Source organism: Manis javanica, chromosome 18, assembly GCF_040802235.1.
Source record: "Manis javanica isolate MJ-LG chromosome 18, MJ_LKY, whole genome shotgun sequence".
Taxonomy (NCBI): Eukaryota; Metazoa; Chordata; class Mammalia; order Pholidota; family Manidae; genus Manis; species Manis javanica.
Genome location: NC_133173.1, coordinates 3,282,164 through 3,294,546, shown reverse-complemented (window position 1 = coordinate 3,294,546; position 12,383 = coordinate 3,282,164). Strand labels below are relative to the sequence as shown.

General features: G+C 50.9%; 1 protein-coding gene across 4 annotated transcripts in view; it reads left to right on the top strand.

Moving 5' to 3' along the window:
- The window catches only part of SLC28A1 (solute carrier family 28 member 1), a 47,196-nt gene that overhangs the window by 22,666 nt on the left and 12,147 nt on the right, over positions 1–12,383 (top strand). For all 4 annotated transcript variants that reach the window (XM_073227056.1, XM_073227055.1, XM_073227057.1 and 1 more), the window contains 3 exons: positions 7,011–7,091; positions 8,600–8,680; positions 11,054–11,179. In XM_073227056.1, the coding sequence (XP_073083157.1) occupies positions 7,011–7,091; positions 8,600–8,680; positions 11,054–11,179 (288 nt within the window). The remainder of the gene's footprint in view (positions 1–7,010; positions 7,092–8,599; positions 8,681–11,053; positions 11,180–12,383) is intronic.

The following is a 12,383-nucleotide window of genomic DNA, read 5'->3' as shown; positions in this document are numbered from 1 at the left end:
CCTTTCTCCCAAGAGTCCTATAACAAAGCCTCACTCACAAGCCCCCTCCCCACAGCACCCGCGCACACACGTGTGCCTAGCTTTGGGCTTGTCCTCAAGGCGGGCTGGCTCTGCTGGTGCTGAGTTGAATGGAAACCTCAGGAACTTTCCTTCCTTTCTTTCCACGAATCATGCGGCCCTAGTCCAAGGCCGCCGGCCCACGTCAGCCTGGGGTAGTCCTCTCTGAGCTCACACAGATTTTTGGAGTCTGAGCTGCTTCCTGCCACATCACAGGCCAGCTCATCACTCCTCCAGGGAGTGGAGTCCCTGCCTGGGGACCTTTGATCCCCACGACCCCTGGCCTGGAGTCCAGCACAGTTGAAGTAGCAGCCACCTCCTGGCCGTGTCCTCTTGATTAGTCATTCGGTCTTGGCCCCATCCCCCTTCTAGTAACTTCCCACCCACACCTCTCGGGGTGCAACCGGCCTGGGGTACACACTCATTCCTTTGCTGTCCATCACTCCATCACAAGCCCCCCACTCACAAGGCCCCCTCCCAAGCCTCTGGCACATGCACTCACTACTGAGCTCAGCGGTGCTGCTCAGGTGGTCTCGGGGAGGAGCCCCGAGCAGGATGTGGTGACCGAGGGCCCATGGTGGGCACAGTGAGCAGGCTGTGGGGCAGGAAATGGGAAGGACGTGGAGGCTCGGGCTGGGGAGCTCAGAGGAGGGAGAGGGAGAGCCGGGAGTGGTATGGTTTCAGATCTTATATTTAGGTCCTTGATCCATTTCGAATTTATTTTTGTGCATAGTGTGAAACAGTGACCGCGTGTCATTCTTTTGCATGAAGCTGAGAGGCTGGCATCTGTAAAGGTCTCTGAAGGACACTCAGACAGGCAGGGATGGGCATGAGGGGGCAGCATCCTGAGGAGGCATGTACAGTTTATCTGGCCTTGGAGGAAGTCCCCTCTGCCTTCCCATAATGGTGGTGGTGGGTGGGTACAGCAGTCACCTCTGAGGAATCTTCCAGCTTTGTGTTTTTTAAATTGAAGTATAATTGGCATAAGATGTTGTATTAATTTCAGGTGTACATCATAGCAATTCAATATTTTTGTACATTATGAAGTGATCATCTAAGTCTGGTTACCATCTGTCTTGATGTTATATAATATTATTGTATTATTATGGTATTATTGACTATATTCCCTATGCTTTACATTACATCCCCATGACTTACTTATTTTATAGCTGGAAGTTTATACCATGTAATCCCATTTAACTGTTTCATTCACCTCCCCAGAGTCTGTTTCTGTTTTGTTTTGTTCATTTGTTTGTTTTGTTTTTTTAGGATCCACATATAAGTGAGATCATTCGATATTTGTCTTTCTCTGTCTGACTTACTTCACGTAGCATAATGCCCTCAACGTCCACCCATGTTGTTGCCCATGGCAAGATTTCATTCTTTTTTATGGCCGAGTAATTTTCCATTGCATCTGTGGACCACACTCGTATCCACTTACCCCTCGATGGATGCTTAAGTTTTCCATACTGGCTATTATAAATAAAGCCGCAGTGAACATAAGGGTGCATATATACTTTCAAATTAGTGTTTTTGTTTTTTTTGAATAGATACCCAGAAGTGGAATTGCTGGATCAAATGGTAGTTCTATTTTTCATTATTTTAGGACCCTCCATACTGTTTTCCATAGCGGCTGCTCCAATTTACATTCCCACAAACAGTGTAGGAGGCTTCACTTTTCTCCGCATCCTCACTTGGCATTTCTTGTCTTCTTATACGAGCCATTCTGACAGGTGTGAGATGGTATCTCAATGTGGTTTTGTTTGCATTACCTAGATGGTCGTAATGTTGACCATTTTTTTTGTGTGCCTGTTGGTCATCTGTATGTCTTCTTTGGAAAAATGTGTATTCAGGTCTTGTGCCTGTTTTTTACTCAGATTGTTTTTTGTTTTTTGTTGCATGAGTTCTTTGCATATTCTGGATATTAACCCCTTATCAAATATATGATTTGCGAGTATCTTCTTCTACTCAGTAGGCTGCCTTTTCATTTTATTGTTGGCGCCCTTTGCTGTGCAGCGGCTTTGCAGATTGCCGTAGTCCCAGTTGTTCATTGCTGCTTTTGTTTCCTTTGCCTGGGGAGCTGTATCCAGAAAAAAGCTGTTAAGGCTGATGTCTCAGAGTTTACTGCCTGTGTTTTCTTCTAAGATTTTTATGGTTTCAGGTCTTATATTCAGTTTTTAATCCATTTCAAGTTTATTTTTGTGTATTGGGTAAGAGAGTGACCCAATGTAATTCTTTCATATGTAGCTGTCCAGTGTTCCCAATACCATTTATTAAAGATACTGTCCTTTCTCCATTGTATATTCATGGCTCCTTTGTTGTGACTTAATTGACCATGTACATGTGACTTTACTTCTAAGCTCTGTTCTGTTCCATGGATCCATGTCTGTTTTTGGGCCAACACCAAACTGTTCTTATTACTATAGCTTTGTACTATGCTTTGAAACCAGGTTACTGTTACTTCCAGCTTTGTTCTTCTTTCTCAAGGTTGCTTAGGCTATTCAGGGTCTTTTGTGGTACCATACAAATGATAGGATTATTCGCTCTAGTTCTGGCAAATGCCGTTGGTATATTGATGGGAATTGCATTGAATCTGTAGATTGGACTTGGGTATATAGATATTTTAACAATATTAATTCTTCCCATCTATTAGCACAGTATATCTATCCATTTATTTGTGTCATCGATGTCTTAAGATTTTCAGAGTATAGGTCTTTTACCTCTTTAGTCAGATTTATTCCAGGCATTTTATTCTTTTCGATGCAATTATAAATGGGATGGTTTTCTTAATTTGTCTTCCTGATAGCTTGTTATTACTATATAGAAACACAACTGGTTTCTTTAAGTTAATTTTGTATCTTATGACTTCACTGAATTCATTTATTAGTTCTAATAGTTTTTTAGTGGAGTCTTTAGGGTTTTCTGTGTATAATATTATGTCATCTGTGTATAACATTATGTCAAATGGTGATGATTTTATTTCTTATTTTCCAATTTGGGTGGCTTTTGTTTCTTTTTCTTGTCTAAGTGTTATGGCTAGCACTTCTAGTACTATGAATAAAAGTGGTAGGAATTGACATCCTTGTCTTATTCCTTATCTTAGAGGAAAAGCTTTCAGTTTTTCACTGTTGAGTATGTTAGTTGTGGGTTTGTGCCTTTAGTTATGTTGAGGTATGTTCCTTCTACATCCACTTTGTTGAGTTTTTATAATAAATGAATGTTGAATTTTGTCAAATGCTTTTTCTGCATCTATTAAGATGGTCATATGATTTCTATCCTTAATTTTGTTCATGTGGTATCACATTGATTGGTTATGGGTGTTGAACCATCCTTGCATCTCTAGAATAAATCCTGCTTAATTGTGGCATATGATCCTTTCAATGTATTGTTGACCAGCTTTTGGGTTTTGTGGTTCGCCATGGTCTGGGGCCTGTAACAGGGCCCTGTCTACAGTGCTTAGGCTTCGGGAGACAGCGGGTGGGGATTTGCCAGGATAGGCTCCGGAAGTTTTCAAAAGCTGCAGTTCAGCCCGCTCCAGGAAGAGGGAGCAGCAGAGCCAGTCCTCACTGGGCTTAGTCCTGCCTTCGGAGCCTATTTCCAGGTAAGGAGATGATGTTTGCTCAGAGGATATGGTCTAGACTCCGGAGCAGTGGTTCTCAGAGTGTGGGCTCCAGCCCGGCAGCACCAGCAATATCTGGAAAGGCTGCATTCTCAGGCCCACCCAAGACCTGCTGGATCTGAAACTCTGGGGGTGAGGTTGAAAATTTGCATTTCTAACATATTCTCAGGTGGTGTTGCTGGCTCAAGGACCACACTTTGAGACCCGCTGGCCTACAGGAGCTAGAAGTGCCTTCTCCCTTGAGTTATGAGTGAGCCTTAGGGTAGCAGGACCGGCTTGCTCTGCGTGTCCAGGAGGCAGCGTCAGCACTTACGTCATGGTCGGGACTTGCTGCGCCCTGAGCTAAGGCTCTCCGTTGGAGGGAATGAATGCTTCTCATGGGGACGGAGAAATGAGGCTCCAGGCCTGGCACCAGGACGAGCCCTCTCTGGGTTATGGCAGAGCCTTGGCAACCTGCTTAGTGGCTGGGAGGTACTCTGCCTCCTCGCAAGTGTGCGACCTCGGGCAGGTAACCAACCTGGTAACCTCAGTGTCCCCATTTGTGAAGTGGATTTACATCTCCCTCAGTTACTTTGAGGATGAGTCACTACACATGGGGTACCTAGCATATAGTAGGACTCCATAGTAGACACACAGTAGGTCTTATGGTATTTCCCTCCCCTTCCCATAGTAGCAGTCTTCAGCTACCTGCCCTGTCTTTCAGTATCTCAGATGCTAACAGGGCCCAAGCTTGTTTTCCAGGCTGGGAGATCATATTGGCCCCAAGGACCTTATTTAATATTAAATATTCCACCTTAGAAAATCAGGGGTCACCTCTCTTCTGTCTACCTCCCTTCCCTAGACAGTCGCCATTTAATCCAAAACACAGCTTCCCTTCCACCACACATCCCCGGCTCACAGATAGAAAATGTCTCCTGCCTGCTGCCCGGAGAAAGTCCCAGTTCTGCAGTCAGGCCCTTGTGCCCTGGGCACTCTCCTTCCTGGCTTGGGCCATCTCTGCAGCCCTGCCAGGCTGCCACGCAGTCCCTCGCATGATAAATTGGACAAGTAGTCTAGACAGTACGTGATCCTCTCTGCGTTTACTCCAGGGGAGAGCAGAATGACGTCACCACTCCTCGTGACAGGGGTGTGTCTGGCACCAGGCAGCCGGGAGGCGTCACGGGGCAGGAAAAGGGTTTCTGCACTCACCGCCTGTGCTCCACATCAGGTGACATGCCCACTGCAGTGAGGCTGGTGATGGAGATGCCAGGCAGAGCAGGCTGAGAAAACCCACGGCACCTGCCTGGGAGGGGAAAGGGAAAACACCTGGGCAGCCTTGTGCTCATCTTGGTGAGCCTGCCCAGGACAGCCGGTGTCCTCCTCCGGGGCCATCTGTGATCCCAGTCGGTGAGCTAGAGTCTGGATGTGATGGCTCAAGATTCTCCCCTCTTGAAAACAAAACATCTCTCCCTCCTCCTCTCCCCCCACACAGCCCCGTGCCTCCCCGCCGCTAAGCTGCTCCAAAGAGCTGTCCGGCCTTGCCTGTCTCTCCTTCCTCACGTCCCACCCCCTCCGCGGCTCCCAACACGGCCGGCCCCATCCCTCCTCTGATGCCACGCTCGCCTAGGTCCCCGGGGCCCTTGAATAGCTAGGTGCTCAGGGTCCGCCTGGTCCTTCCTAGGGTTCTCCCGTGCATCTGGCACAGCCGACTGGCCATCCCTTCTTGAGAAGCTTCCTCAGTTTCCACCCCCGCCTCCTGGGCCTCCTCAGCCTCTCGCGATCGTGGTCGTCCCCTCCGTGGGCCTCTCCTTCCCCTCCTGCTCTTCCATGGTGCTGACCTCAGAGCCCTGGCCTGAGTCCCTGCTCCTCCCCCTCAGGGCCATGTCCTCGGTGACCCGCACCCACCCCAGGCCTCAACCTGCACTCTGTGCAGAGGAGCGCCACACGGGGCCCGGCCTGACTGAGCTCCTGCCCCTTGACCCAGTTGCCCACTTGCCGTTTTACATGTATGTTCCACCAGCATCTCAAACCTAACAAGTTGAAAACCAAACTGATGAGCCTCCCCCAAACCTATTCCCTCCCTTGAGAAGCGTCCACCTATCAGAGAATATTAGGATCAGATTAGCAACTGGAAATAAAGGAAAATAACAAAATGTGCGCTGTCCCAGCACAGAGGCCAGCGCTAGAGCGTTGGTGCACGGCCGCCTCCTCTGCGCGCTGTTACTGTTCCAGTTTCCCAGCCTGTCATTTCAGCATAGCAATGCTCCCATGCTGTTACCAATTCTGTTAGCTTATTTTTTTTTAAACTGGAACAGATGACCCACTCCGACAGTACAAAAGAGGATGTGGTGAAAAGTAACTCTCCCTCCCACCCCGACCCTCAAGTCACCCAGGCAACTGCTGTCCCCAGTGCCATTCCCGTCCTTCTGACCTTCTGACGTATTCCGTGCCCATAAAGGAGCACGCACAGTGCCCCCCCTCCCACTGTTCTTTACGCGTATGTGAGCACAGCACACACCTGTTCTATGCCTTCCCTTTCTTATTTAACAACCTATGGCAACCACTCCGTGTACCCTGGCTTTTAATGCACCCCTGCCCGTCCCACAGCAGGCCTTCGGGTAGTCCGCCTGACTGGCCTGGCTGTTAGAAACCAGACCGCAGCGAGGAAGTGCTAGGTGGGCCGTGCCTGCGGGGAGGGGTGGCTGGGAGAGGGGGACGTGAGAAGGAAGCATCGATGGGGCTTGGGGTGCGTGTGGAGGGGCAGTGAGCCTGGTAATAGAAACGGGCTGACCCAAAGAAGTGGAAGCAATGCCGGCTGTGGGTCCAGGGCGGGTCTCATCCTGAGCTCACTGGCATCGAGTGGAAGTAGGACACTAGGAAGCTGGGGGCCACAGTCAGGCCCAGAGCACACGAGGGAGGTGAAGGCCAGAGTCATGGCCCAGGGACTGGGCTAACGGCGGAGGGCAGCCCCTGTGCCCGCCTTGAGCCGGCGCTTTACCCCTCACAACAACCAAGAGGCAGGCATTTTGTCCCTGTTTTACAGACAGAGAAGCAGGTGATAAAAAGTGGTGACTCAAATCCTGCTTCTTGACCACAGGACAGGCCTCCTCTGTGGAGGGTGGGGAGCAGGGGCAGAGGGCATGACCCTGGCTGGATGGTCACTATTCAGAGGGGAGCAGAGAGGAGAGAAACCATATGTGGTTTCATGCACTAAATTCAGGGATTCTTCTGTGAGCCTGTCAGGCCTCTGCATGGCAAGGCTTGGATCAAGTGTGCCATCCGGGGTCTCCTAGGCCCTGTGTGGTACCCACCACTACTCTGCTGCTAACCTGGGGCCTATGCTCTTTCCTGGCAGGTGTTGCCCATCATTGTTTTCTTCAGCTGTGTCATGTCAATTCTCTACCATGTGGGCCTCATGCAGTGGGTGATCCTGAAGGTGAGTTCCCAATGCCATGGCCTGGGGTCCCCCAGAGTTACCTGCTCACAGGACTCACACTTTCCCAGAATGCCTTTCTCCCAGAGCCCAAACCCTCCCCACATACCCTACTCTGAGGTCCTGCACCTTCCCAGAATCCCCTGCTCCTAGGATCTATGCCCTCCCAGAATCCCCTGTTCCCAGGGTCTATACCTTCCCAGAATCCCTTTTCCAGGGCCTCTACCCTCCCAAAATCTCCTATTCCCAGGGTCTATGCCCCCCCAGAATCCTCTTTTCCCAGGGTCTCTGCTCCCCCCCAGAATCTCTGCTTGCAGGATCTACACCCATTCAGAGTCTACTGCTCACCAAACATCCTTTCACAGCGCCTTGTTGTGATACTAAGGAGAACTGACACCAAATCCATGTGGTCTTTGTGGGAGGGAAGTTGGCAGAATTGAAAAGAAATGTTAGGGAAAACAATTTATATGAAAAAGATCTTGAGAGACTGGAGCAGTGGGCCACATCGGCCAAACTTAGCTGGTATAAATGTCAAGTCCTTTGCTTACGGTCGTAAGATGTGCTGCACAAACCAGGATGCAGGAGCCAACCTCGGACAGCATCGGACCTGGCAGAAGATTCTGAGGTTTTAGCTGTTTGAGCTCAGAATAAACCAGCACCATCAGGTGACTGCCAGAAATGCAGAACTACCTGTGGTTATGTGAAGGGTGCACAGTGCACAGCATGAAGGGGGCAATTATCCCCACATCTGGGGGTGTCCGACCAAGGGGCTGTGGCCAGCTGAATCATGAGAGGGAGAGGGAGGCGCCTTGACACCATGCAGTCCACAGAATGGCTGAGGAGGCAGGGATGATGAGCCTGGAAAAGAGAGGTCTGGGGCTCAGGAGGTCCGGTGGGACGGCTGTCTCCAAATACCCACAGCAGGAAGTTGGGGAAGAGCAGCCTGAGAGGTGCCCGCAAGGGAGGGAAAGTCCAGGGGGGCAGACTTCCTCTTGGTTGAAAGGAAGAAATTTCAAATACAGTATTTTCCAAAGCCTTTTCCACAGAATTCTAGTTCCATCATGGTTTAACAAATGTTACCAGGTCAAGTGATCCCACAGACCAAAAGCTTTGTGAAGTCAGGCTAGGCAAATGTGAACGAGTTTGTGCAGGAATTCTCAGAGCCTTTAGGCAGCTAATATTATTGCTAATCTCCAAGGTGTTTGTGTATAGCAATTCTCAAATATACTCGACCAGGGAATACTTTTGCTTGGAGATGGAAAGCATACATTTTAGAAGAGCTGCTCTAATGGTGGGGGCTATCCTCAGGTGGAGTGGGTGGCCCTGGGGACCCTGAGCCCCCGTCAGTGGAGGCATAGGAGAAGGTGAATGGGCCTTCTGGGGAAGTGTAGGTGAGCGACCCTGTGCTGGGCTGGTAGTCAGCAGGAAGACTTGGAAGGAGCTTCCGCCCCGCCCTGCCTCTCTCTGGCCTGGGGCTGTGATGCCGGCCCCCACAGCGCTCTGCCTCCTAGATCGCCTGGCTGATGCAGGCCACCTTGGGCACCATGGCCACCGAGACCCTGAGTGTGGCTGGGAACATCTTTGTGAGCCAGGTGAGTATGGCCTCTGTGCTTGTGCTCAGCAGCAGCGTCCACAGGAGGATGGGTGCCCTGGGTCCCCAGAGCTGGGATTCAGCAGAAGAGCCACCTGAGACTTCTCCCAGGGCCGCCAGAGCTGCTGCCCCGGGATGGTCCATCTGGGGACACACGCCTTGCCTGGGCCGGTGCAGGAGGACGGAATCAGGGTGCCGCCTCCTCGCCCTCCGGGCTTGGGCTGTCTCCATCAGCTCGGAACCCATCCGTGCGCGTGGGAGCTGTGGCTCGGAGGTGGGGGTGACTCGCCAAGATCCCGCAGTATAAGCCAAGGCTTGGGATCCAGGTTTCCTCCTTCCTGGCCAGAGTTCTTGCCACGACACCATGTTGTCTTTTTTCCCCTCCCTTTTTTGGAAAATGTGCCCATCGACCAATGTTTGAGTCACCAAAATACACACTTGCCAAAGCATGCTGTATTTCATTGGACAGTTTAGGGAACTGTGGAGAATATTTGCATCTTTTTGCTATGGTGCAAGCATGTTAATCTCAAAGTTGTTTTCTGTGAGCCAGTTAAGACAGATGCGCTCTCAGATGAATTGTCCAAAATCCCCTAAGATGTTCAAAATGAGGGAAAAGAGAAAAAGATACTGAGTAGGAAGGATTTATCTTATATGTTGTCAATGTGATCAGTGGTATTGCTGAGAAGAATACAAACTTCAGGTGAATGTGGTCTTGGGTGAGGTGAAGAGCTGCCAGGGTGAACTAACTCTGGGTCTTGGCCTCAGATTTCCCCAAGGAAGGGATGGGGAGCCTGCAAGGATTAGTGGCATCATTTCAATTCAACCTCAGTGCTGGCAGGCCCGGGGCTCTCCTCTTCTCCCGCACACTCCATCCCGGGGGGGCACAGCAGCCCCATAGCTTACACACCTTAAATATCTCCCAGGCCCCTCTCTGCAGTCCTGGCCTGTCCCCTAAAGTGCAGCTGACACATCAACAGCCCTGACCTTGCCCGTGGCCATCTAAGGGGCACCTCAAGTTTACCAGGCTGAGTCCACACGGCTGAGGGCTTGGTTTCCTCTCCAACACACCTGCTCAGCCCTGCATCTTTCCCTTCTCAGTAAACAGTAATGTCTTCCTCGAGATTGTTAAGACAAAAATCGTGAGTCATCCATCTTCCTCTGCTTCCCTTGCAAATGGCCCCATCACTACGTCACATCCACCCCATGTCGCATCCCAGACGGCCCTGCTGTCCTTCTCCATTGCCACAGGCCGCCTCTCTCTCTCCTGGACCCTGCAGTCTCCTCCTATCTGCTCCCCTGCTCTGTTTCTGCTCCTACTGTCTGTCTTTCACACAGGTGGCTGGGGTGACCCTGTAAAGATACAAGTCAGATGATGTCACTCCCTTCTTAAAGAAACCCACTTCGTGCTCTTTGCAGACCAAGGCTTGCCCACCTGCCCTCCTCCTCCACCGTGACTGCGCGCCCGCACACCCCTCCTGCTGCAGACACACTGGCCGGCCCACGGGCCCTCAGACGTGCCAAACTCAAACCTGCCCCTGCCCGTGCTGTGCTGGAAGGCTGGGCCACCAGGCTGAGCAGCTGGCTCCAGGTCTCATTCGGACGCCCACCCTCGTGAAGGCCTTTGCTGGTTACTAGATTTTAAATACACACCGACTGCTGGGCCTCCTGCTGACTCATCTCCATAGCTTTTCTCACCATCTAAAATTACGCGGTTTACCTATTTGGCTCCTTGTTGGTCACCCACTTCTTCCCTTCATCGCCTCTCCCCTCACTGCGGCCAGGACATAAGCTCCTTGGGGGCAGGGACTTCAGCTTGTTTACCCCTGTGTCCCTATTACATAGGACAGTCTGGCACATAGGTGCCCAGTAACAACTTACTGAGTGAATGAATGAATGGCTCCAGGCTTCCCCAGATGCCCTGAGGTAAACACACCATCTATTGCCCCAGCTCCTTTCTTTCTGGAAACCCTCGTGGCTTCATTAAATGCTCAGGTCTGTGGTTGCATCTGCCTCTTGCCCTTTGCATGAATGGAGGTAATTCTTCAAACCTCCCTGGTCCCCTGGTTGCCCTCCTGGGCATGCTTTCTTGGGGTGGTCAGAGGTGAATGTGAGGCACTGGGTGGGGTGCCTGCCCATGGAAGATGCTGGACACGGGGGTATTATCCGGCCTAGGAAGACCTGGGGGTCTTTCCAGAGCCAGGCTGACACTGAAGTTAAGAGGCTCAGCCAAAAACACGCCATGGTCCTCACGCCAGGCTGCTGCCTTGTCCCCTGGGGTCCCCAGCACCCACTGTGACTGGCAGGGAGGGGGACGCCCCAGGTTCCTGTGCTGTCCTGGCCGGCTCTGGCTGTCTGACATCTTTCCTGTTTGCAGACGGAGGCTCCTCTGCTCATCCGGCCCTATTTGGCAGACATGACGCTCTCTGAAATCCATGTTGTCATGACGGGAGGCTACGCCACCATTGCTGGCAGCCTGCTGGGCGCCTACATCTCCTTCGGGGTAGGTAAAGCCCTCCCTCTGCCTCAGACAAGAGAGAGCCCAAGCCCCTCCCCAGGGGGCCCCACACAGCTCCCAGCCAGAGCGGCCGGCCTCGGGGCTGCTTTCCTGGCGGTGTCCGGACCCTGGGCTGCTGTGCTGGGAGAGGACATCACCTGAGTGAGGCAGGCCAGTGGGCTGGGCCATTCCGGCTCCTCAGGAGGTCGGTGGGGACAGAGGTTTCCAGTGGCCCACTTACTGAGCACCTCCTGTGTACCAGGCCAAGTGCTAGGTGTGCTAATACACCCATTTTACAGATGAGGATCTGATTCCCAAACTCATGCCCACAGCCCCTCATCTAGACCACCTGGAGATTTGTCCTCCTTTCCCCTCCCCTTTGCCCCACGTGCTCTCTGCTCCTAAATCATTACTTGTGTGGCTGTCTGAGCACAGTATGTTCCTCAGGCAGATCCCAGCAGTGTGAATTGGGGCCCTTAGTGTGGTCACGTAAGGCAGAACTACTGCTCGGCAAGCAGAGGCGAATCTTCAGCGTGTTCCCTACAAAGTGCCTGGTGATAATGCTCTGCACTGATAAACACTGTGCATGGTGGTGTTTCACACACACATCTTTAGCCATCTTGTTTTCTTAGCTATCAGAGAAACTCTTGCTTTATTCAGAAGTGAATAAAGTTAGAAAACAAAAAACTTCAATCCCACTTCCCATGGCTAACTTTTACTAGATGGGAACAGCAGTTCTCAGAGTGTGGCCTGGGGACCTGCAGCACCATCTTCACCTGGGAACTTGTTAGAAATGCACATTCTTGGGCCCCACCCCAGACCTGCCAAAAACGCCCCAGAATCACTGGGAGGGACCAGCATCCTGTACTGAGCAAGCCTTCCAGACGATTCTGGTGCTTGCTCAGCTTGAGAACCACTCACTTAAAATACGTCATCTATTCTGTGTAAATAATCACTTAAGTATATACACCTGACTGCACACACATTTGCCTTCTCTTTTACTAACGATGAGGTAATTCTATCCACACTCTTCTGCAATTTGCCTTTTTCTTGTAAATTCTGAGCATGACATGAAATCCAGAAGTATAAAGGAAAAGATTGACAGAGCTAATGAAAATGAAAACCTCTGTATAGTGAAAGTCACAATTTTTAAAAAGTTTAAGTGATTTATCAGGAGAAAATAGCTCATAAATTATAAACAGATATTTAA